Source organism: Dermacentor silvarum, chromosome 5 (assembly GCF_013339745.2).
Source record: "Dermacentor silvarum isolate Dsil-2018 chromosome 5, BIME_Dsil_1.4, whole genome shotgun sequence".
NCBI classification, from domain to species: domain Eukaryota; kingdom Metazoa; phylum Arthropoda; class Arachnida; order Ixodida; family Ixodidae; genus Dermacentor; species Dermacentor silvarum.
This window is the reverse complement of record NC_051158.1, coordinates 113,023,327-113,048,026: the sequence shown is the minus strand read 5'-3', so window position 1 is coordinate 113,048,026 and position 24,700 is coordinate 113,023,327. Positions and strand designations below refer to the sequence as shown.

Genomic DNA, 24,700 nt, shown 5'->3' with positions numbered 1-24,700 from the left:
CGGTCTCATACACTCCCACAATGGAAAAATGTATAAAAACATGCAAGCGTGTAATATACACCGCACGCGCATTGTAAAAAAATTCAGTAGCCAGGATGGAACAAATTTGAAAATCAGGCACACATCTGCACAGAAAACAGCAGTATTTTACAGGGTGCACAAATATTTCAAAATATGCAAATGTCACGTAGCTGGACAGAACCATATATAGTAATGTTGTTGCCGTCCCTGGGAGATACTCGGTTATCTTTTACATTTCGCCTAATTAGATAATTAGTAGTATTTAATGATCAACTTCTCAATTATTATAATTAGATTAAAAGTGTCAATGAGAAAATTGTAGAGCAACATCAAAGACTCCCGATACAGCTTTGTATTGCTCAATACGCGCTACGTAGAAGTGTTTTTCCGAGCATGAAAGAAGCTCACGAATACACGCAAAGTTCCTCGAGCGGCCAGTCGCGCTGCAATATTGCTGTATTCGCGGGTTTCGTTCACGCTCGGAAAACGCTTTTATGTATCACGTATTGAGCAACAGAAAGTTATATTGGGAGTTTTCCACGCTGCTGTACAATTCTCTTGTTCATACTTTTTATCCAATTATAGCATTAAAAGAGTTGATTAATCAATTATGAAATAATTATGTAATTAAGCGGAACAAAAAAATAATCTGAGTATCTCCAAGCGACGGCAGACAGCATTACCTTGGTTCTGTCCAGCTACGTGACATTTACATATTTTCCAATCTTGGTGCATGATAGTAAACCACCCAGTATATATCTTTTACATGCAGCAAAATTTACACAAACTACTGCGGCACACAGGAGGTTCTCTCTTCCGCAGCGGCTTTCGAAGTTTATTTGACCGTGTGAGGTTCTTTGGACAGTTTGGAAATAAGGTGGGAATGCTTCTATCGAGCGCTCCGCGTAATATTGCCACGTGTCTAGCGCGGCGATGACGACGGCATAAGACACATCGGCACTTATGAAAAACATAGCAAGAAGAAGAAGCAGTGACTAGCGCGCGCTATTTTAAAACCGTCCGGTCTTGTTACTGCCTCTGCCGACAAGTGCGTTTCGTTTGTCCCTCGAGCTTTCGACGTCGTGACAATATGCCATCGATATCGTATCCTCTGAAAAATGGCTGGTGCAGACATCGTCGGTAGGCCTTAGAGTTCGGTCTGCCCTCAGATTTGCAGACGACCGCTGTCGGACGGCGCTTTGAATAAAGGCACACGTTCCGCACAAGTCAGGTATCCAGAATTGCAGTTCGGAACGAAGCACTTTCTAGCCATTTCAAACGCCCCTCAGAAGGCCGCTGCCACCTTCGTCGAGGGCCCGTGGCGACAATACCCAAGCATAAGCTCATGAAACGAACGCGAACAAAAAAAAATGTCACAGTTTCGCCCTAAGGGCGAAGCAATGAATGCGATAGCAACACAGCAATGTCATACGAAGTAAGGTGAGCAGCTTTGGTAGCAATATGAATTGTAGTAAACATGAGCTGATTAAGTAAGCAGGTGCGCTGCGGCGTAAGTAGACCGACATGAAGAGAGACTCGATGACCACGAGAAGGCGCGTGTGAAACGGTGGTGTTGATGAGAAGCGCTTCCCGTGGGTAGCGCGTGCGAAGGGACACACCTGTAGTGCTGCACTGCCGATCCGGGCAGCATTGCATGTGTAGCGTGCGTTGGAAAATGTGGCCCTACTATTACTAACTGAATGAACAAGCGTGGTGTGAGCGCGCACAAACAAACATGAATAGATCACACTGAATGACTGCAGACAACGGCTGTCAAAACGCTGGCAGCGAGCCCATACGCCGCAGCGGGGAAGGTACGTGCGGTCTATCGCTTCAACGGAAACTGAGCGGCGAATGCACGGCGCATAAAGGTCAGAGCCGTGTGGAGATAAGAGACGGTGCGGACGAGCGACGAGCGCGGTTGTTGGCAGAGTAGAAGTGCGCCCCCCCCCCCCCCCCCGCGGTCCCTCCGGCGCTGGCTTCCCGCTTCCTTGCTTGCGCGTGGGTGATTGAGTGCGTTCGCTCTCTGTGATAGCGCTCGTCCCCGCACGCTTCCGCTCGGGCATACGGCGCGCGGCGAAGATTTTATCTATAGGGAACCTCACGGCGACGGCGACGGCGACGGCAGAAATCCGGTTGAAGTGTCCATATAATTGCTATCACAATAAAATCGTGCCTTCAAAACAGCGCAATCGCACATGCAAGCAGGAAGACGAAGCAGCGGCAGCACGCGCCTTGCCGCCGAGGATGGGACCGCATACCGCAGCGCCCTCTACGACGGCGCCGAACCAACTGCAACCAAGCCGAACATAATCTGGACGCGAGCGAGCGGCGCTTTCGCGCGCGTTGGGGGGAGAGTGTCAGCACCTCTCCTTATTCTTACACCGTGTTCCCGACACGTGCTCTTTCTCTCTCGTCCGTAGCTAGGGGCGCTGCGGTGCACAAGGGCGTTCGTTCCCGACGCGCGCTCTCTTTCTCTCTCGTTCCCGACGCGCGCTCTCTTTCTCTCTCGTCCGTAGCTAGGGGCGCTGCGGTGCACAAGGGCGTTAGTTCCCGACGCGTGCTCTCTTTCTCTCTCGTTCCCGACACGCGCTCTCTTTCTCTCTCGTCCGTAGCTCTGGTTTACCCGAATGATCCCTTGGTGCTTCGCCCACTCATCAACATTCACGTCGTGGATATGCAGTGTTTTTTTCATTCATTTTCATTTCCATTATTATCATTTAATTAATTCATTTAGTAAGCACAAGTAAACTCCCCTATGTTGTCCTTGGTGTCAGTGTTTGCTGGCTTCTTATGATACGATTAATAAAAATCAGGCCTCTCGGTTCCCTTTCCTTGCGTGAATATACGGTCTGGCATTTCTGCCCAATTGTTGCCTAAGATGGACGAAGTGCAGCTCTTGATGTGCAGGCAAATAGATTATTGAATAGAGCTTTTGTCTAAACAGTGACGAAGCAAAACTTCGTGTGGATTTCTTGGGGATAGTATTCGGAATATTGCGAAAACGTAGAATCCAAGCAAACGAGTGTTAAGGCGAGACTGGAAATAGAGCTTTCTGTCAGTTGGGAGCCCCGTTTTGTCCTAGCCTATTTATCTTGATCTGGTCATGGTGTACGTGCACCTGCCAACACAGTAGTCAATTGCAAACGTGAACCTGTCTGTGCCGTGATTGAAACGACGAATAACGGTCGAAGAGAAGCCCGATACTCTAGCCAGCCCGAGACTCGTCACGTCCCCTTTTTGAAACATTGGAAGCAATACGAAACTACTTTTGCTCGGCCATGTTTATCACTTCGAATGTGCATCTTCCTCTGAACCTCTCGTTCTTGTGTTCTCATTTGTGTCATGGGGTCTCTGTCAGCATCTCTGTCAGTGTCATTCTCTCGTCTGCAACTTAAAGGGCGTACAGTGGACCTATGCTGGTCGCAGGGCAAAGGAGAGATGCGGACATTCTGGCTTCTGGGCAAGGAAGGCGGAGACCCACCGGAGCCTGCAGCTCCTGTTGCGCCCGGACAAGGCAGCTCGGCGGCGTCGCTGGCCGATGCCACCAACACTGGCAGCACCGAACCCCCGGCGGTCCGAGACGAGCTGCTCGCAACCCTGTGCGGACGCGGAGGCGTCGTGAGCGACGAGGCAAGCTGTTTGCTAGCCGACGGGGTTCACGACAACAACGCCAACAGCCCACGACGCTACGTCGCCGCCGCCGCTCACAATGGCAGCTGCCTGAGCCTCTTCCACGAATGCAAGCGCAATCTACTCAAGGAGCTGCGCAGGGACTACTGCACCAGACCAACCGGGTACCGATCGGCGCCGGTCATCGTCTGCCGAGACAGACCGGCCGTCGAACCCTGCTGAGTTGGCACGGTGCGAACGCGTGTCGGTCAGTGTGTGCGCGTGTGTGTGTGTATGTGTTCGTGTGTCCAGCGAGTACGACCACCATACCCGCACTTGGTGCTGCTGCATTCCGAGACAGAAACGCCGAACAGCGGGACCGCCGATCACCGAGGAACGCACCGCATGCCGGACATGCGCTGTCCTATACGGTGGTTGGCAAACATGGCTGGTGGGACCTAACGCAACGAAAGGTTGCATTTTGCTTCGCCGTCAGCGTGAATGACCACCGAAACGCCGCAGAGTGAGGCCTAAGCGAACGCGTAAGGCGTCTATTCTAGGGCACCGAATGAACGCGGCGGCATACCGTGTGGGCATCGTAAATATAGCAGGAGGTGCATAACTTTTCTCGCTGTAAACGACTTTCTGCGTCTCCTATTGTTTCCATCCCTTTACAAGAAAGCTGTGGCCCCAGCGGCGTAGTCATTATATGCGAGGAACTCTAGGGTCCACGGCCAAGTAAGAAATGGCGACAAGTTGATGGGCGGGCGAATAATAAAGTCTAATCAAACAGTTGGAGACGCACCACATTCGTCAAGCTGAACAGCGCCAGGGCATTAAATTTAGGCAAAAAAAACACATGCGCTGAATTCTTTCGTGACTTACACTATGGGATTCGAAGACACTCCCTACAGGGAGTGTCTTCGAACGCAGCTTGAGCGCAGCTGTGTACGTGTTTCCATTTGCCGATATATTGAGGCAATGAATTGGAGACCCAAATCACCGCACCAACCGGAAGTGGGCCAGTGCCGTCAGCGCCTTCGCAGAGGGAAAAGCAGTATGGGAACGGTGGCATGATGAGCGGCATCGAAGCCAGCTGTGGAAGACCACGCCGACGAACGCGCGAGCTGCGGCACAAGCGCGTGCGCGCGGTTACGCCGAGGGACGCCGACGCTCAACCCAGGAGTTGCGCTCTAACCCAGAGATGCGCTCTAAAGGACGAAACGCACAATCGCCGTTCACTGGTGTTCACTAGGCTGGATATGTGTTAGAAAACGTGAAATTGTCGAACCTTTTTTAAATGGAGTGATAATACGCATTGTATTGTATGTGCCTGCAAATCCAACTTCCTTCTTTCTTATTCGTGCTTCTCAAAAAAAATGAGAAAGGTCTACAATGCGCATCTGTGCGGCGACTTCTTTAAAGCATTAAAAGCCAACTGCAACAAAATTCCCTTTTGTTAAACTTGTTTTTAATTAGTAGTACATACCACTGAACCAATCTTGACAAATTCACATAGATGATAAGTATATATATATATATATATATATATAGTATATATATATTTAGCACCTAAGCAGACGATGCGAGCACCTGGTGGTGTCGCTATATGGCGTAAATCAAACGGCAGGATCCTGAAGGACATGATGTAATGTTTATATAAGGGATTTATGTGAAGTTGGCTCGTAAACATTTGAGCAAGCTGGCAGAATTTTTATGGGTGTTTGCGGCGCATAAGCTGAGGGCGCATGTGTGCACAACGGGCAAACATAATGTACTTACATGTTTTCGGCGGCCATCAGAAGCTTAGCGATCGCGTGACCTCTTCACGAGTGCTGGCAGACAAAAACGATATGACGACGTCCAAGATATAGTTAGGTTTCCGAATGTTACGCAAAAGTGAAATAAGGAAAAATAAATTAAACTGTATTCAAGGGCTTTACGTGCCAAAAATCTTATTATGACGCACGTCATAGTGGCGGACTCCAGATTAACTTTGACCACCTGTTGTTCTTTGACGTGCACCCAGTGCACGTTACACGAGCGTTTTTGCATTCGGCACCTACCGGAATGGGGCTGCCGCCGCCAACCTCGAGCTAAAAAAAAAATAAAACACGCAAGAAAACTTGGAGTAGCTTTGCAGAATATTTTTTTCTTCATTAGCTCGTTACAGCTTCATTGCTAGCACAGCAAGGAAGTCGATGGTGTGAGTCCAGAAAATTCACAGGGTGTCTTACGTGATCCCTAAAACAACTTGAAGGCGAAACACCAAGCGCCGATGCATTTAAGACAGACACATGAAGTACTTTTTTTTGCTGAGTCATCCACTTTAATCGCTTAGTCATCACCTTAATTCGCTGACACATCCTTCTTAATGCGCTGATTCATCCACTTAACATTTTTGGCTGCGTCATCCACTTTAATCGCATAGTCATCCCCTTAATTCGCTGAGTCATCCTTCTCGATGCGCTGATTCAGCCACTTACAATTTTTTTTGCTGAGTCATCCAATTTATACTCTCACTCATCACCTTAATTCGCTGCGTGTCAGCTCGGAGTTTCACAATAATACCCTGATACATCACCTTAATTCGCTTTATTCCTATTAATTCGCTGCAATTCCTCTCAACGGACTTATTCATCCATATTATTTCGCTTAATCATTGATCTTAATTCGCTTTCTCATCCTTCTTAATTCGCTTCGTCATCATTTTAAATTCGCTTAGTAGTCCATTCATGCCTAGTCACGCTTTGGTCCGCTCTAACTGCCGTTAACTCGCCTGTACGATTTCGCGTCGACGACACGGTTTTCGCTCAAGGACTTTGAAGGTCGAATGAACGATGATATATATATAAGGCGTTCGCCTTAATAACATTCTCACAACAACCCCTCTTCAGGCAACAATCCGTATGTGTACTCAAGATTAAAGAACTGCACTATATACTATACGCTGGTATGCCTTCTCGGGACCGCGCCACCAAAAACAACCTGATCAGACGAGTTCGTTGCTTTTATGTTAATAACCACGAACATCACAATCATAATGCAGCATCGCACTTTTTTTAAATAAATAAGACAAAAAGAAGTGTGGCTGGTCTGGGCTGCTATTGTTTCCGTCCTAAAGACAAAAACATACACTACTTTTACTTTATAAATATGCCTTCACCCATGTTGAATAGTGTATTTATATTTGTGGATATCAGCTAGCGCTTTTCAAACTGAATAAAATGAAAACCTGGTTGTGACGGCAAAAACAAAACGACATAGCCTGTTTACTTCACGCATCACCCTAGCAACCGACCTGTTTTATAAAGTTTTACCATCGTAGTTGAAAACAGTTGATGAGAAAAAAAATAAGAAAGGCCCTGTTTGAAACCTTGGCGGAACAAGGACATAAACCTGACGCCATCAAACACGTGACAGAGTAAACGGCGAAGCAGCTCATCCCTTCTTTTGGGCGTGTGTGTCATTAATACTTGAGCTACTTTTCCAGTGTCAGCTTTTCAGAGCACTTTCGACGAAGGCCGGTCCTAACGTTTTTTCCATTACAGATCAATAAATGTGCGCAACATTTTGTCAACGCACTTCTCCAAGAAATCATTGAGCGTGGCGCAGCTGTTGAGTGCTTCACATCCTCGTGAAGCAGGAACCTACATCTAGTAATAAAAAATTGCCAGAGGACCGGAGTTAATCAGGTAGGCTTTTCTCGGGGCCAACTGGGATGCCGCCTATTAAACGCGTGTAAAACACAGAAATGCTTTTGTGAGACAACCAATGGACCAACTTGAATGAAGTTAGTTGTATTTCAGACAAAGAGTAGAAATATATAGTGACTGTACAACGCATCGTTTTGATTTAGGGCCGAGAATTTTGAACGAAGATTGCCGAAAAGTGCAAAATAGTCATGTGAAAATGGTGAATAGATAGTGCCTTCCACTATTAAAATATTCAAAATATTCGGCTCTCACTTTGATACCGCTCGATCGGCTAGTGTCATCTGATACTAAACTAAGTGCGCAGCAGCACAGACGTGCAGAAAGGCGCTAGTGCCATTAACCACAGCACATGCGCTCCCAGTCCGGGAGCGCATGTGCTCCCGGACTGGGAGCGCATTCACCATTTTCACTTGACTATTTTGCACTTTTATCCTCCCGAAACCCGAAGACAGCTGAAGGACATAATCGATTCTCAAGTCGTCTTTTGTCGTTGACCGGTATGCTATGACCCTGGGAAGCACATTTTGAAGCATTTCGGTTTCTTTGGGAAGTAACCTTTATATTTTGTGAGTGTGTAACCATTTTGGAGAGCCGATCCCGAAGATTCTGCAGCCTACCTGGACATAGGTAAAAACGCCATGGTGGTACCGGTGTTACCGTTAGTACTTGTGGTACCACGCACTACCGCACGGTGGTACCACGTTGCGGCACGGCCGTAAGTTGAGTGTTCTTGTTTTGAGACACTCTCATTGACAGGCAGTGCCCCTGGCCGCAGAAACTGCACGCGGTTCCGAACTGCAGCTTGAGAAAGTGGCGCTCGATGTACCAATTGGCTGCCGCGTACGGATAAAGCAGGGTGGTAGGGGAGCGCCACCCTTAACACATCGTGCAACATAGTGCCACAAATAACCCCCACCCACAGCATGCCAAACGTCGCCTTGGGCAGCATCCGGGGTTGGTTCTTCCTAGATTTATTCAAATACCGTGTTGAAATGCCAGTGTCGGGGTTCCAGCTGGTACAGACACGAGCACAAGAAATAGAAACGCAGAGGACAACGCTGACAAGTGAAGTTTATTGGGAAAACATTCCATAAATCCCCGCCACGCATGCGTAGAAACCAAGAGCACTAACGATACTTTATAGTCAAAGATCACGCAAAGTAGCCTAGCTGCCCTCCCCCAAATGCAGATGCCAGCTCTCCATGTATTTGGAAAAAGTAACTGCTTGCTGAAGTTTCTTGTCGAACAAGCCGCTTTTCTGTCATAAACAAAGTGATCATCTGGAAACAAACATCGTGTGGAAGGTTGACATACGTTAATGCTACATTCTGTATTTTCATGTCAAGTGGCGAAATTCGAAATTCACTTCGCGGGTACTTTTTGCTCTCGGGGATGACACAACGATTTTTTGGCAATCAGTGTCAAATTCAAGAAAAGCTCATTGCAAGAAAGTTATTTACGCTCCTCGTGCAGCTCCGCATGCATTCGATTTTAAATGCGAGATAAATATTTGAGCACTGGAATAGTTCATTGAAAGCACAGTGCGTTCTAATTTACTACGGGTCTCAGAACGTCATACACCCGCTGAAATGAAAAATCCGCATGTGTACACTCATGTTTTCCCCATAATACTTGGCCGCACTGTACATCTCTGTATGCCTTAGAAATCTTTGCGAAGATCCTTGGAACAATTGATATCGCATTTAGAAAACAAATTAAGACTGCATTAGCAATCCACTGGCCCTGTTCTAGAAGTTTGCGTATTCTGAGCGTTGGCATGCATCTGCAAAGGTTGTGTTCAAGGTGGCGGATGTCAATTTGCCCGCTTGCCTTTGACTGTCTAGCTCTGCTTTCTGGTGCGCCATCTGATGCCGCTTCTCGTTCGTCACTGCTCAGCAAAACTCCTTTGGCAACGGTAAGTACACGAGCCTACTCGCACAGAGCATAGGGGTTTCAAACCCAACGTCCCAAGTACGAATCCTCTTGAAGGCCACTGCATTTCCAAGCTTGACGCAACGCCGGGAACTGGCTTAAAAGCTATCGCCGCGAGCCATGCATTTGGCTTATGCTAGTTCAGGTGCAACCAAATTAGGAATTAGGCCCACTGAGTTGCACGAAGACGAATTTTTGCCAAAACAGAAATCGGCCTTCCTGGTGCAGAACTCGTAACGTTTAGAAGAGAAGAACCACGCAACGAGCGATTGAACGAAAATTTTAGGCGTAACTTCAAGAAACAAGACAGCCGTGTGTACAAGTGAGCAAGTGGGAATAACCGAGATGCTAATTGACATTAAGAAGAAATAGGGCTCAGCAGGCCATGTATTGCGTAGGTCGGATAACCGGTGGTCAATTAGAGTTACAGACTGTGTGCCAAGTGACGGAACGCTGCAGTGAAGGACGGCCAAGAATGAGTTGGTGTGATGGAATTAAGAAATTCGCACATATAAGATACCCCGCAAGAGAGGGGTAACTGGAGAACACCGAGAGAGGCCCTGAGAGAGGTCCTGCAGTGTACATATATGGGTTGATGATGATGATGGGATGAAAACGCCACGCCTCCCTTCAATACAGATAATTAGGGCAATTTCCTGAGGTTGGCCAGCTCCGTTTCTTTTTATGTTCTATGTGCTACAAACCGAATCTGAAAAGTTTATGGCTTTCGATAGTAAGGCGTATGGTTCAAGGTGGGATATCAAGGTGCTCAAAAATCTGCCTTATATTACAATAACGACTGCCAAGTGGCGCCCGAGAGTAACGTCAAGCACTAAGGCTCACCGTTGACGGCACTTGATTTTAGAGGCGTATAACTTAAATGTCAGCCACGGGTTGATTGCGCTGTCACGCATGCGCGAAATAGTTTCGTGGGTGGTGTTTTTCCTTTCATAACTCACTTGCAAGTTTTCGCCTGAGCCTTGTCTACCTCTCACTGTCGCGTGTTATTACTACACTGTTTTGTTATTCGTAATATATTTCTGAGTCCCGCTAGGCGGTAGTGCTGTTTAGGCTCCGACGCTCTGCAAGGAAAAAAAATAAAGCACTTCGCCAGAGCAACAGCACACTAGAGCGATGGGGGCATATATACCGTGGAGTAGAGACGAGTGTTTATTTTTACCCTGCTCTCAGCTTACGGACTATCGGTTCTGTTTTCATCAGCAAGTGAAGCTCGGTTGCGCAAGAACAGCAGCACGTGTGGGCGTACGAGGGTTGCTCGTTTACAGAGCTGCGAGTCATTTCGGGAAGCAGCACACGAGCGGTGTCGAGGGACGGAAAGAGGATTGGGAAACTGTGATTTTCTCCATCACTTGATTTCTCCTTGCTATTTTCTTGCCCGGCTCATCATGGTATTGCGTAAAACACAGAGCCTACAGAGACTGCCGAGCAGTCTATTGTCTGATGAGACAATTGTTGTAAGGGGCTCAGAACTACGAGGGTCCTTACTGGTCGTTTAGAATGTCCTTCTATAGGCTGAAAATGCGTCTCAGTATTGATAATACAGATGACTGCGTCTTTTCAAAGACATAATACCTCGATTTCTTTCGTTAAACAGTGTTAAGTGGTAACTTATTACATAGATGTATAAAACGGGCGACGCATTCCTCGTCTTGACTAAAACATCCCCGTAAAACATGTCGTATACATTGTGTATTTAGAAGGTGAGTCTCAATAAGATCGCGTGCATTCAGCAACAGAGGGTAATTCGGGACAGCAAATACAAGCCCAAGGCAATGTGATTAGGTGTTTGATTATCGTTGGAAATTGGCTGAATTTTGGCGCTTTTGTGTTTGAACGCTTTACCATTGCTGGAAGCGACATTTTACTTTTTCGAGCAGATTTCGGAGCATAAAAACTTCCACTTTGGAGCAGCCATAAGTGTTTTCGGAGCAGAAAGGAATGCTAGTTTTAGCATCTATTGTGTTTTCGGGCCAGATGGCAAAATATGCCAAACGACTCCTGGATTTAAAAGCAACACCGAAGCGTCTCCTAAACATTTATTATGAAGCATATTGTACATAGAATAATCAACGTAAGTTGCAAGGAACGAACAATTAAGAAGGTGGGTGGTTATCGAATGCGCAGTAAAATGAGCTATATACTTAAAATACCAGTACCTGTGGCAGAAATGGGATCAAACCCCTAAAGCTTAGTACGACATTATAAAAGTAACTACACTCATATAACCATTGCCAAACCAGTAGTTGATAATCGGCATGACATAGAAGTAATCTCATTCACTTTCACATTTCAGCAAAATAGTCTGCATGTCAAGTTCAAAAATACAGCTTAATGAGCTATATATGTAAATGACATTCTTGTGGCAGAAATTAGATTAAAGCCTATAAATCTGAGCATCGCAATGTAAAAGTAATCAGTCACATCTCAAAGATGCGACAGCAGCAGTTGATAATCCGCATGAGATCAAATTTCCCAGCTCCGTTTTGGAGTAGGTTCGGAGCAGTTACTAACAAAAATGACAGTTTGGAGCAGCATGTAGAAGCATTTACCTTTTGGATCAATTTGGAGGAATTGGAGCAGCACTTCCATCACTGCTCTACTTCAAGACACATTAGTCACAACGTATATCGGGACACATTCAATTATAACCTGATCATTGATATTTTGAATGTAAGTGAAGCAGACATAATTGCTAAAAATGTTTTTAAGAATTCGTATTCGTAAGAACTTCGTAAGAACTTCAACTAAGCACCCCAAGAAGCATGAATGTAAGTAATACTTCCTATATTGCGCATCAATACGGAGAGTAAAAAATTTGAAATATACAAAATATAGCCCCTTGCTCCTAAAGCCCAACATCTATAGGTTAGACCACGAAAAGCTATTATGGAGATTTGTTGGGGTGAATATTAGCCATACTGATGCCCATGCTATGCGGGAAAGCCTTCACTTCGTAAATATGAGAACAGGCAAGCACCTATGGTGCAGAGAGCATTTGCCTTTACTCCTTCCAACCATCCATTTTTCTTTCATTCTTAGGCTCTCGAAACAATATTTCTCAAGTCGGGGATCACGCACAAGCCTTTTCATCACTGCTTATTGTATTCTGCCAGTGTTTCTGTGCATACAAGCGGGTCTAGTCGTGGGTCTACAACTGGTGCTGAAGCCTTCAGCTGCTTAGTACAGCATTTGTACAGCGCGGTACAGCAACGTAACGTGTCGCACAGTGCTGTACAGCAACGAATAAGGGCATTTGCACAGGCGGATTTCCGAAAGTAAGGGAATAGTTTGCTAGAAAAGCTTCTCACGAAGATGAGTCTGAAATCGGCTGCCTGCTCATGTGTGAGTGAAAACTCCACACGACGGGAAGGATTGCTAACAATACTTTGTACATGCCCTGTCGAAACGCCGATGGATAAATGTAACCTACGGCGGGAAAAAATAAAGTTCCACTTTATATTGGTCGAACACAATCATTAAAACAACATGCGCTCCTATTTATACACCTAAGTTTGAGGCATTGTTAAAACAGCATAGAGGTCAGATCGGAAAATTACTCCAACCAGTAGAAGCTCCTCTGTCGTCACTGCTGCTGTCATTTATAAATTATGTTGCCGAATCGACCTGAGTGCAAACGTTGTGCCATTTCAAAGCAAAGAGGTAGGAGCAGTGGAGGCTAGTTTTGACGATGCCTTCTTTCGCAGTTTTATTTTTGCGGACTCCCCAATGTGCCGAAAATGGTTAAACCTGACGGATAGTCAGTGAAGTCGTCATTTTATACAGCTCATTGCGTTTTTGGTGAAACAATTACAATGGTAATGTTTACCAAGCTGTCGAAAAACTATAAATCAAGTTGATCGAGTTCTAAGGGCCTAGAAAGGAAAAATCTGAACATTCCCACAGGAGTTCTGACATCTTATCCGAGGTGGGAGCATCCGCTCTGCGTGCAAATTTCTGAAAGCGAGCGGGGGAAATAAAGATTTTTATTATACAGGAGCGTTCAGATGAAGCGCGCGTGGCGACAGTCAACGTGGGCAGTAATAAAGCCAAGTCTGAAGCTCGAGAGGGCTCTATTTCGGGGCTTTCTTTTTACTTCCCTAAATGCCTCAAAGGAGCGGGTACATTAGGTGAAAGCTGATCAGCTAAAGAAGCACATATGAGATACAAGTTAGAGCAATATCTCGTTAGAGTTGCTTTTCTTACATCCATAACAATACTACAAACCTTCGATGTTAGCTAAAAGAGTGCAGAAGCAGTAAGCTTCACTGCTCTTTTTATGCAGGCAATTATTGACCATGAGCATATAGAGGCAATCATGTGTGCATTCCGCTACGAAATTCAACGGGTGAACAGCTATTGCTACGTGCGTAATAAAAGGAACCACGACCAGTAGCAGGGCAACTAGTCGTGGTTTAATTTAGGAAAGACTAAATTCCGCCTACATTGGCCGCCCGGTATTGTCAAACAGAGAGAGAATGCAAACCGAGGAACGGCAGGGAGGTCAACCAGACGAGCGTCCAGTTTGCTACGTTTAACTGTGGGCAGCTCATCAAACTAGAATGTAGAAAAAGGAAAGAGTGAGAGAGTGAACAATGTGTGGACACTGGACACAGGGCTATTAAACGGTCACACAAGCCGGTGCACTGCCCACGAAGACGCCGAGAGGCTTCCAATATCGTTGGCAAGGGCGGACGCTGCCAGGGAACTTCGTCTGCTTGCCCTAAAAAAAGGCGCAAGTTCTCTGGAGCTCTTGGAGTGGTTCGAATTGCCGACTGCGTAAGCAGTACCTTCATCTAGCCTTTCCTGCTGCGAAGTGAAGTTGCTGTGCCGCCTATGGCTCGGAGTGGAGTTTACGAACGCTTACTTCTATCGTATTGGAATGGTAGACAGCCTGCCGTGCGATCCTGTCGGTGCGAAGAAACAATTCAGCCCCCGTTGTCTATCTGTCCTCGCTACGACGTCTGAATTCTTCATTTTATCAATTAATTAATCGTGGGACCTGTGCAATACATTGCGTAGGGGTATAAAGGATGTCTTTAAAAGCAGCCTGCGTATACCCTGTCCCGTATGTGTGGTTCTGGTCTACGGCCGCTAAGAATGTGTCGGCGTGTCTGAACGGAAGAAGCTGAAAATGTAACAAATTAACGTTTGTTGTTCATGCGTTCATCCACCGTACGTGCTGACGTGTAGATGTAAGGTACGGCAGCTACACTTTCGGCCGCAGACACGCTACTAAACTGTTCAAAGCGAATGGAGCGCCCTGGAGCACCAACGCAGTGACAATGCATGCATACGTTACCCTATCAGGGAAGTCAACATCATGGCGGAATGATGCTCCGGTAGATAAAGCTGTCTCTTGGCCTGCGAAAGGGCGGAGGGCCACTGTCTTCCGGTCACTGCATGGGAGCGGCCCGCGACGGCTACCGACTCTTCCTGAAAGTGGGCGTCCCAACGCAGTTCCTCAGGACCTGAATAAAAGTTATTTGTCTGTCTGCTTGTCTGTCTCCTAGCACGTGAAAGTAAGATCTAAAAATTACGGCAGAAGTCATCTCACGAAGAATGTCGATGGTAATGCGAATAGCATTCGAGCAGCGTAGCGACAGACCCTATTTATGAAGTCACATTAAGTTAACACGTGTACTGGCAATTCTGACACTTTCTGTGCTGCGGCTATGTGCCACGTACTCCTATGCTGTCTCACTTTGCTATGGTAGCGCTTTCCAAGGTCGCCCATGAGCTTGGTGGAGTGACGACCACAGTATGACGCCAACGCAATGACGATGGAATGAAGATGAAGGAATGATATTGACAGAACGACAAAGGCGGTATAACAACGACGGCATGACGACAATGAGATGTCGATTTTTTAATTATGCGATGGTGTAACGAAAACAGCGTCACGACAACAACATGAAGACAATGATATGACGACTGTGTGGCGGCGATGGTAGGCGGACAACGATATAAAGCGACCGGATGAACAAGTGGGAATGACGACAACGGCACACCAACGGCGGCACGATTACGGCAGTATAGGGTAACATATGCGTGATAGCATCTGTCTGACGATGACGCAATGACGACGTCGGCATCAAAACGGCGGCATAATTCCGACTCAATGACGACAGCATGATTACGATAGAAGGTGGTATGATGACGACTTCATGACGACATTGGAATGCAGTTACTGAAGTTGGAGTTGGAAACGATGGAATGAGGACGACGGTGTAATAACGACAGCGTGGCGGAGACGGCATGATGACAGAATGGTGACGAGGACGCGATGACGAATATGCGCGACGCTAAAAATTTGAGGACGCTTAAGCTTCGCCTTTAAGAGCAGCACGCGATAGCGTTAATGGGGCCCGTTCGCATCGCATCGTTCGCACCCAGCAAGCAGGCTTCATTCACTGCAACACTGAACGTGGGAAAGCCAGCTTGCAAAGACGAAGCTTACACCGATTCCCTCAAGTCGGCTTCACCTTTAAACAGAAATGCATTGCTGGGAAGACGGTTCTCCAGGGGCAATATAAGTCGTCTTTAATTAAACTGTGAAGGCCGTAGGACCTTTTTTCATTATTTTATTAATCGATTGCTATTGCCCCGACGCATGCGCGTGTCGAAAACGCATTTTTTTACCTAGGTACATGGAGGCTCCCCAACCTGCCGGAGCTTTAACCTGCCGTAGAGAGCCTACATGCAACGCCGTAAACAGCGCTTGAATGTAGGCTCCCTAACCTGCCGTAGGGAGCCTACATACAACGACTCCCTAACCTGCCGAGGATGCCAGCGCCGTCTGGATAAGATTTTCGCAAGTAGGCTACCCGAGTGAGCTGGCGTTTTTATGGTAGATATGCTGGCAAAAGAGGTTTATGTTTCAGTTTCCTCGTAACAGAATTCTGTTTTCTCGTAGATTTAAATAACAGTTCGACCCCACCATGTCTGTAGGTTGTGCTTAAGTTGCACTTTGCCATTTTTCTGGGGGATTTCAATGTGAGAAGTTCTATTTTTGTTCACCAAAAGCCTGCACCACAACAAAGGGTCCGCGCGGTCAGGGTGGTTCGGAATGACTTTTGCCTGCACTAACACCTTGCGGATGTGGTGGTTGCGGATGATTTCTTCCGCCACGGACGGCGCCGACGCCGGATTTGTTGCGACATGGGGCCCTTAACGCTATCGCGTTAAAATGAAACAAATACGGGGTTTTACGTGTCAAAACCCCGATCTGGTTATGAGGCACGCCGTAGTGGTGCACTCCGGAATAATTTCGACCACTAAGGAGAATTACCGATAGACACAGAGGCATCGGTAATTCTCCTTAGTGCGGTAATTCTCCTTAGACAGTTCTTTAAGGCTAGTTCATGCTTTTGCTCTGTCATTTCACTTATGTGGCTGGATTATTCAAATGGACACAGGTAGAACTTAACAAACTTAACACGCTGATTAGGAAGCTCGTTAAAGCTACTCTAGGGATACCGAGTAACACTGCAATCGAGAGATCGACGAGCTTATAGGGGTGCACAACACAATAGAGGAAATTGCGGAGGCTCAGCAGCTAGCGCAACGGGAAAGATTAACAAAAACACGATCCGGCAGGAATATACTACAGGCAATAGGGGCAGAGCTTAATAGGTCAAGGCGCCGAATGGAGGATGAAGTGGAGTTACGAGCTGATATTAGGGATGTGAGTAGAACCACCCCCTCCCCCTAGAAACATGCATCCAGAGCACAATATGAAAAGGAGAAAGGCAAGAGCTAAAGCACCCTTGCGGGAGATACAACAGCAGAATCAACAGGAGGCTTTCGTAGATTCTGCCTGGGTGAAAGGGAAACAGGCATATACTGCCGTAGTGGCAAACATTCAAGGGAAGCTGCAAGATGCCATCACTGTATTTACCAAAGATTCCATGGTGGCGGAGCAAGTGGCAATTGCCAGTGGCGTAGCCAGAAATTTTGTTCGGGGGGGGGGGGGGGGGGGGGGGGGGGGGGGGGGGGCTCAGGTTGCAGCGCGGCCTCCTCCTTATAGAATTTGTCGTGGGATCAAATGCATGAATAATAACTGCATTGCCAATTTCATTGTATATTAGATGCTGCAAACGAATTATTGAACGCTATGCACTGTCCATTAAAATATGTATGTTTTCATAAAAAAATATTCGTATGCCCCGAAAATTGTGGCAGAAATAACTGATATCAATGCCTCCGTGTGTTTTTTGTCTAATTAATAAGTAAAGAAAACATCACATGAACTTTAGAACTATTGACCCTTTTCGCGGAGCAGTTTGTTTTAGAGAAACGAGATGGCGCTCACGGCGGTGCGCCATACGCCGCCGTGAGCGACCGCGCACGAATACGAAACCATTACCGCTTCTACCTTGATTCTGTGCGATCAGCTTTCGGAAATGCAACTGAGTTTTCGCTAACACACTGTGCTCCAATCATGCTAGATTGAATAATGTAATGTGAAAGACGTGTGCAGTAGTTGGCTGCAAAAATAGTGACTGGCATGTTAAGGAATAGAATGAATCTGTGTGGCGAAGTTCGCGGACCGCTGCTGCAACTGTCCGAACGTGTTACCGGCACTTCGTGATGTACGGCTTTCCTCGAGGATACAGAAATTTGCTCATCCGCCCGCCTTGTATCGCTAACCTTCAAAGAAAGGGCTTCGTCCCCAGAACGTCGGCAAGAGTGAGTACCACTCGTTAAACAATGACAAAAGGAGTAGCGCCGCTTCCTGTCATAGTAAGTTTCGCGCACGTTATCACACATCTGTCCAAATGGCAGGAAAACTTACGCCCACCCTATCGCCGACGTATCAAGAATAAGTGAATGGACGCACACTTGAATATATGCGCACTGTATACACACAATAAATGACGGACTACACCTATGGCGCACCAATGGGGGAAGCTGAGTGTTTCGTGACGGTCCACAAGAGTAAGCAAGTTACTGGCTGTAATATATATTTGCTACAAGGTATTACAATGTACAAAACAGCTACGTTTCAAGCCTTGTGCGCAGCAAGAACAAATCTATCGGATTCGGAACTGAGCACACCCGCCAGTGATTAGGCAGAAAATAATCAGATAGTGGCCGCACCTAGGAACTTCACTGAGTCAGAAACTGACAAGCCACTGCTTCAAAATATTTGCCGAATAAAGAACAAAGAGCAAAACACACTAATCCTGACTGAATTCATAATCGCAAAGCTTGTAATGCATATTTAGCCCCGCTCTTAGAAGAAGCACCATATACACTGCTTGCGCCGTTTAGACATAGCTTAATCAGCTCCGAAAGCGCTTTTGCATGTTCTCTGAAGCTGCAGGTGATCAAAGCTTCGTGTCGTCCACCTAGTCACCGTCTACGATATCTCCGAAAACAGAGGTTTTCTAAGCCGCGCCGTCGTCATACACTTCCATTGTAAACAAGGAGGCAACGGAGGCAGTTGAGGCAAGCAATGGACGCGTCACCACGTGATCAAATATGGCAACGCCCACGGGATTGCCGCGAAACGGGTCAATATCAGTTCGAAACCAGCAAAGCAGTGCATGCAGCTTATATGAAAAACGTAAAGGCCATGAAATGAATAAGTTGAGGACAAATATTTTGATGAATCTTTGTCATTCAAGAACCTTGTTTACATTTTTCTACATATGCAACGGCCAGGAAGAAACCTCAATGACGCTATCCCTCGTTGCAATCGATTGCGCAGGAGCAACTGTAATTCGTTGTGTATTGTAATTACACCGAGATAATACTCGCAGCAGTGAATACAAATAAATAGTGGGAGTTCTGCAAAATATATATTAGAAATGCGAAGATAGAATGGAATATAGAAATGCGAAGATACAACTCGCTAAAGGGCAAAAAAAGAGTCGCTAGAAACTAAGTTCACTGCTTGTATACACAAAACCTCGCAATAAGATATTTAAGAATACGTCTGAGTCTCCAATAAATCTACGTATTTAAGCAAACGTCAGTGTATATAATGCGTCAAATAAGACAAATAAACATGTTGCTCAGTCACAGATAGTAAACTTTGCGCACAGAAAGACAGATGATCTAGGCAAGAACATAACTATGATCGCAGAAATCGTGATATGTACTTGGGCCATGCAGCGGTCGCGACAGCGCCATGTGTGTAGAATAATAGAGGAATAATGCATAAACCAGTATGAAAATGTGTAATTTAACTGCCTGCACAACGCCAACAATTATTCTGCACCCAAAATTAAAGGAGGGTATTCCTTCGTTTCAAAAAAGAAATAAAAGCAGGTAGCTGAAATGGAAAGAAAAGGCCAAACGAAGGCCACAGATAATGCGGTGAGTTGAACTACACAATATCCGAGTGTTTTTGACGAACGCCGCGTTGGCCGGGCTTTCAATGAGCAAGGTCGGTAAAAATTGGTTATTGGTATCCTCGTAATTTTTCTATTTGCCTGATAATTGTGATCATGATGCTAACTGCTAGAATAAACGGCGAAGATTTCTGCGGTTTTAAAAGCTAATGAACGGTCGTACGTTTTCATAATTAAGAACTTATGGACCTGAAGGAACAGTGCTTTTTACTTGCATTGATTTTTGCTGCTTCGCTATCTAAAGGACAAACTTCTCTCGGCGGGAAAGTTGAGCGAAGCGGTCAATGACTTCGGACACGCTGATGCCGACGTCTGTGTGGGTGTATAGAAGCACCAGCCTAACCATGGGTTCCGCAGACATTGTAGAGCGCAAGTAGTTTTTTAGTAAACTCTTGTTAAAAAATATTCTCTCTGCGCTGGCAGTGGTCACTGGAAGGGTGACTAGAAGCTGCAGCAGTATTTACACATTTACATAAAACCTGCTGTCGCAGTGAGAGATGGGCATCTATTCCGGTGCTAAAACCTAAAACACTCCCTCGATGTCGTTGGCATACTTGTTTAGGTACCTTGCAGAAACAGTAGGCTGTTCGATTCCAGCGATGTCCGTCGTTTTGTCAGGAAGTATGGAGAAGCAGCCTGCTTTTGAATCTAAGCTTTCTTTGATAATGTCACCACAAATTTCTATAATTTGTTTTTGTGGGTCTGGGCCTAAATACGAGGCAATACTGGGGCAACTTTCCAAATTGTTCTTCAGATATGTATCTCCACAATCAGCTCGCATGCGCAGAAGCACTCTGAAAATGCCTGTATTTTCATCAGGGGCATTGCTTAAATCCATAGGGCCCCTGTCCCGGTTGCCACGGAGAGCCAGACCTTGTCGCCGGCAAAAAAAAAACATTCTCAATAATAGGCCGTTCACTTTCTTCTGTTTTCTCATATTTTACTTTGCCTGCCTTGGTCCAGCTGATCAATCACATTGGGCACGCTTCCTGAAAATGTTTGGAGAAAACTATCAGCTGCTAGCTGACAGTCATGGTGATATTTAGTATTTTCGTGTGTGTGGGAGATTGCGAGCGCGCGCTTCTATTTATGGAACGGCTTGGACACGAGCGTTCCAGTGCGCGCATGTTGGCCCAAGTTTATAACAACATTAACCCCATAAAGTTCTAGAATTGAAAATCTTTTAAAGCATGCCTTTGGAAATGTCAGCGCACCTTTCGCGTCAAAAGTTTATGAGAACTTTACACCCATAAAGTTTCGTAATTGAAATCCATGCGCTCCGTTTATTCCGCGGCCGCTGCGAGATGCCGCAACGCGCCCGCTCGCTATCCAAAAGCCGTTGAAAGTTTGTGCTCGGATGGGGCTCCTTGCGTTACGCGACTCCAGGTGCAAGGGCGTTGTCACGAAATCCAGCCCGAGTTCGCAATGTTCGTGCCGAAATGTGTTTTCGAGCGTGAAAAGGACATTGTAGACAAAATCCAGCATGATTGCCGGCGTCGGTGGTAGTTTTGGTCAGCGGTGCATGCCAGCACGAAAAAATTTCGGGGGGGGCTGAAGCCCCATCAACCCCCCCCCCCCCCCCCCTGGCTACGCGCCTGGCAATTGCTCTAGCCATCAGGAACAATAAAAGGACTTTTATTTACAGCGATTCCAAAGCTGCTATAAAGGGTTTCCATAAAGGCTACGTGGCCGCGCTTGCAGCTAAACATATTGAAAACGCTATGGTTATGAGAACTGAAATGCAATGGTTTCGTGCGCAAACGGGAGAAGTGGACGAGACCCGGGTTAACCTCAATGAGGTTACACATGACTTGGCACGAAGACTTGCTAGCCGTGACAGTCGCAACCAAGCCGTCCACCACTAGGCCGCAATGCAATCATGCGTGCAATGGTAGCATTGGGATCACACACATGCTCGCGGGATGCCCTGCGACTCTCACCAATCCTGAAGAAGAATGGCTTCATTGGAAGAAGATGCTACATAGTTCATAGTGTCAAGATCCGCTACGGGCTGTCCAGAGGGCCCTCGATGTTGCTGAGGAGCTGGGCCTAACGGTGTCATCGTGGGTGCGGCCCACCCGCCGCGGTGGCTCAGTCAGCTAAGGCGTTGCGCTGCTGAGCACGAGTTCGCGGGATCGAATCCCGGCCGCGGCGGCCGCATTTCAATGGAGGCGAAATGCGAAAACGCCCGTGTTCTTGCGTTGTAGTGCACCTTAAAGTACCCGAGGTGGACAAAAGTAACCCGGAGCCCTCCACTACGGCGTGCCTCATAATCAGAACTGGTTTTGGCACGTAAAACACCAGAAGGGAGAAGAAGTGGGTGCGGCCGGCCTCGATTTCAAAGATTCGAGTCTCGGGACTTCTGCAAATAAAGTTTTCACACATACACACACACACACAAACACACACACCTGGTATTCTTGAACGTGCACCTAAATCTAAGTGCATGGGTGTATTCGCGTTTTGCCCCCATCGAAACGCGGTCGCCTTGGCCGGGATTTGATCCCGCGACCTCGTGCTTAGCAGACCACCACCATGGGCTTCACGCCGGCGTGAAGACGACGCCATGGCGACGACGGTGTAGTAACAGCGGCAAAACGACAAGGGATAGCCGGCGTGGGGCGCCCGGCGAAAGTAAAAGTACATGGAGGCTAAACACACCGACCAATCAGGCCAATGGGGAAAAGCGCCAAAAAAAAGCCATCGCTTAAAAAAATACATGAGCATTTAGCGTGTGTCATTTCTTAATTCGGAAAATGGAGCGCCTGTCCGCTTGCTGCAGCTAGCTGCAATAGGGGATATTTTTGAGGCCGTGCGTTATTGCTTACCCGTACAATATGATAAGTAGTTATGTAAAATGCAAAAATATTATGTACATCCCACGTACATTGGGAAACGACGTAACCGAAGGTTTCCAAGCTGTGTGCGACGATTGACGACAATTGTCCGTGATACTGACGGCATACGAGAGCCGAGAAGTGATGTTAAACGTTACATTGTATGCGCAACACCTCCCTCTATCCACGTAGTGCATACACGGAACACACAGCGAGGCATGTTTGCTCGTGGCGTTGTTGTGCGCCATTGTTCGTGTAGCCTGCGAGAAGGCTAGCACTGTGATTGCATCATACGCCGTTTCTGAAAGGTTGACTTGCTGGACTGCCGCTTGAGTGGTGTCATCTTCACGCTGCGCTGATTTAATGCGGCTTTGCGTCTGAACACCCTGCGTCAGTTGCCCACGTCGACAAACACGCATGGTATTTATTTTTCAAAGACATGCCTTACTATATGTTGAATTTATATTCCGTTTGTCCGCAACTGCTGCCATGTCTAGAAGTAGTGATTTCGCTATTGAAAATAGCGCAAACCAGGCATAATGCATTCTTTCTGACGGCGCCTTTACCCACTCAAGCCCTCCTTCTGCGAAATCCGACGTTGGTAAAATGAGAATTACAGGACCATACTGGGATGCTACTGCAAGTGCCTCTGCCTATTCATTTAAGGCTAGGCCTTTCTGGCCTGTTACCCACTATTACCGAACGTGACGTAAATGCCTTAGAACGAGAGAACATATACTCCTTCTAAGAAATTGGAAGTGGTTAGTCAAGAACAGACAGCTAGACGGACAATCGGTCAAAATTACGGCTGATGACAGAGGTGGTGCTAATTTGCGTAAAAGTAAAAACAAATGCGAATAATTCACCCTGAAATATAGGCGTGAAGTAATGTAGTCTAATGGAAAAAAGACCAATTTATATATGGTGATGCAATGCTCGCACCGGCCTTTTCTTCACAGTAGGAAGCATCAGTTGCTATCACAGTCTTTGTATCTAGGTGTTTAGGTGGTCTTTTAAAAGAAATACCATTCACGTATTGATGACGCAAATGTTTAGCAAAGTTTGGAAGGAATGTGGCTACCATGGTTTGTAGGAACAAAGGGATGTTCGCCGAAATGGTTCCTCCCAAAAGCTCAAGGCGCGCAAGAGTATCAGCCATGTTGATAACCGATGGGGCTAAACAATTCCTTGAGCGTGAGACATATTACAATGAAACATTACCACTACATATGTTTTAGTGTTCGTGTAATATTTGGTAAGGCAAGAATAGTTTCTTAGTGTCAGTGTAGCTGATTAGCTGAATACAGCGCGTTTCATTTAACTTGGACCAAACTTTAAAAATATGCAAATGTCCACGTAGCTGGACAGAGCCCACGTAATGTTATTTGCCGTCGCTTGCAGATATTCAGATTATATTTTGCATTCCGGCTAATAACATAATCAATTTTAATTAATTAACCAACTTATCGATTATAATACTTAGATCAAAATGTCACTGAAAAAATTGTACAGCAACGTGAGAAACTCTCGATACAGCTTTCTGTTGCTCCATACGTGCTACCTAAGAGTGTTTTTCCGAGCGTAAAAGATGCCCGCGAATGCAAGCAAAGTGCCTTGAGCGGCCAGTCGCCCGGCAATTTTGCGTGTATTCGCGGGCTTCATTCGCGCGCTCGGAAAAACACTTTTACGTTGCACGTATTGGGCAACAGAAAGCTGTATCGAGAGTTGTTCACGTTGCTCTACAAAAGTCCTCGTAGAAACGGGGATATTTATAAAGATAAGAAGAACGAAAATGCTGTTCGTCAGACCTTGAAAACCGAATGGCAAAATGACTTGAACGCACCGTGCGCGCCTTTGCGCCGTCGTCTGCATCACATACCAGTGCCCATACTGCTGACGTTGGCGATTCTGTTTGCCAGCGCGCTAACATGTAGACATGTAAACATGTAAAGTAAGCATGTCCGCAATAGATATCAGTAAGAGGCGATTTGAGGTTTGGTGGCAGATGAGTAAGGAGACCATAAACAACGCAGACGTACAAAAAGAGCTGCCAGTAATGCTTCAAAAAGTTTGATACTGGGGATTCTTTGTACCTGTGTTTTCTCAAAAATATAGGCATAGGGCATTAGGCAAAATAATAAGAGCATGGTGGCGCAACCCACCAACCCGTTTCAAAGGGGACGCTCACAGCATCCATCCATCC

At 46.4% G+C, this 24,700-nt stretch overlaps 2 protein-coding genes across 2 annotated transcripts in view; one reads left to right on the top strand and one right to left on the bottom strand.

Moving 5' to 3' along the window:
• LOC119453721 (guanylate cyclase 32E) overlaps positions 1–5,072 on the top strand; it is a 197,038-nt gene extending 191,966 nt beyond the window's left edge. Inside the window, exon 23 of the mRNA XM_037715756.2 lies at positions 3,451–5,072. Within this exon, the coding sequence (XP_037571684.1) occupies positions 3,451–3,876 (426 nt within the window). The 3' untranslated portion in view covers positions 3,877–5,072. The remainder of the gene's footprint in view (positions 1–3,450) is intronic.
• LOC119453719 (gastrula zinc finger protein XlCGF8.2DB-like) overlaps positions 1–24,700 on the bottom strand; it is a 489,906-nt gene that overhangs the window by 358,537 nt on the left and 106,669 nt on the right. The window lies entirely within an intron of this gene.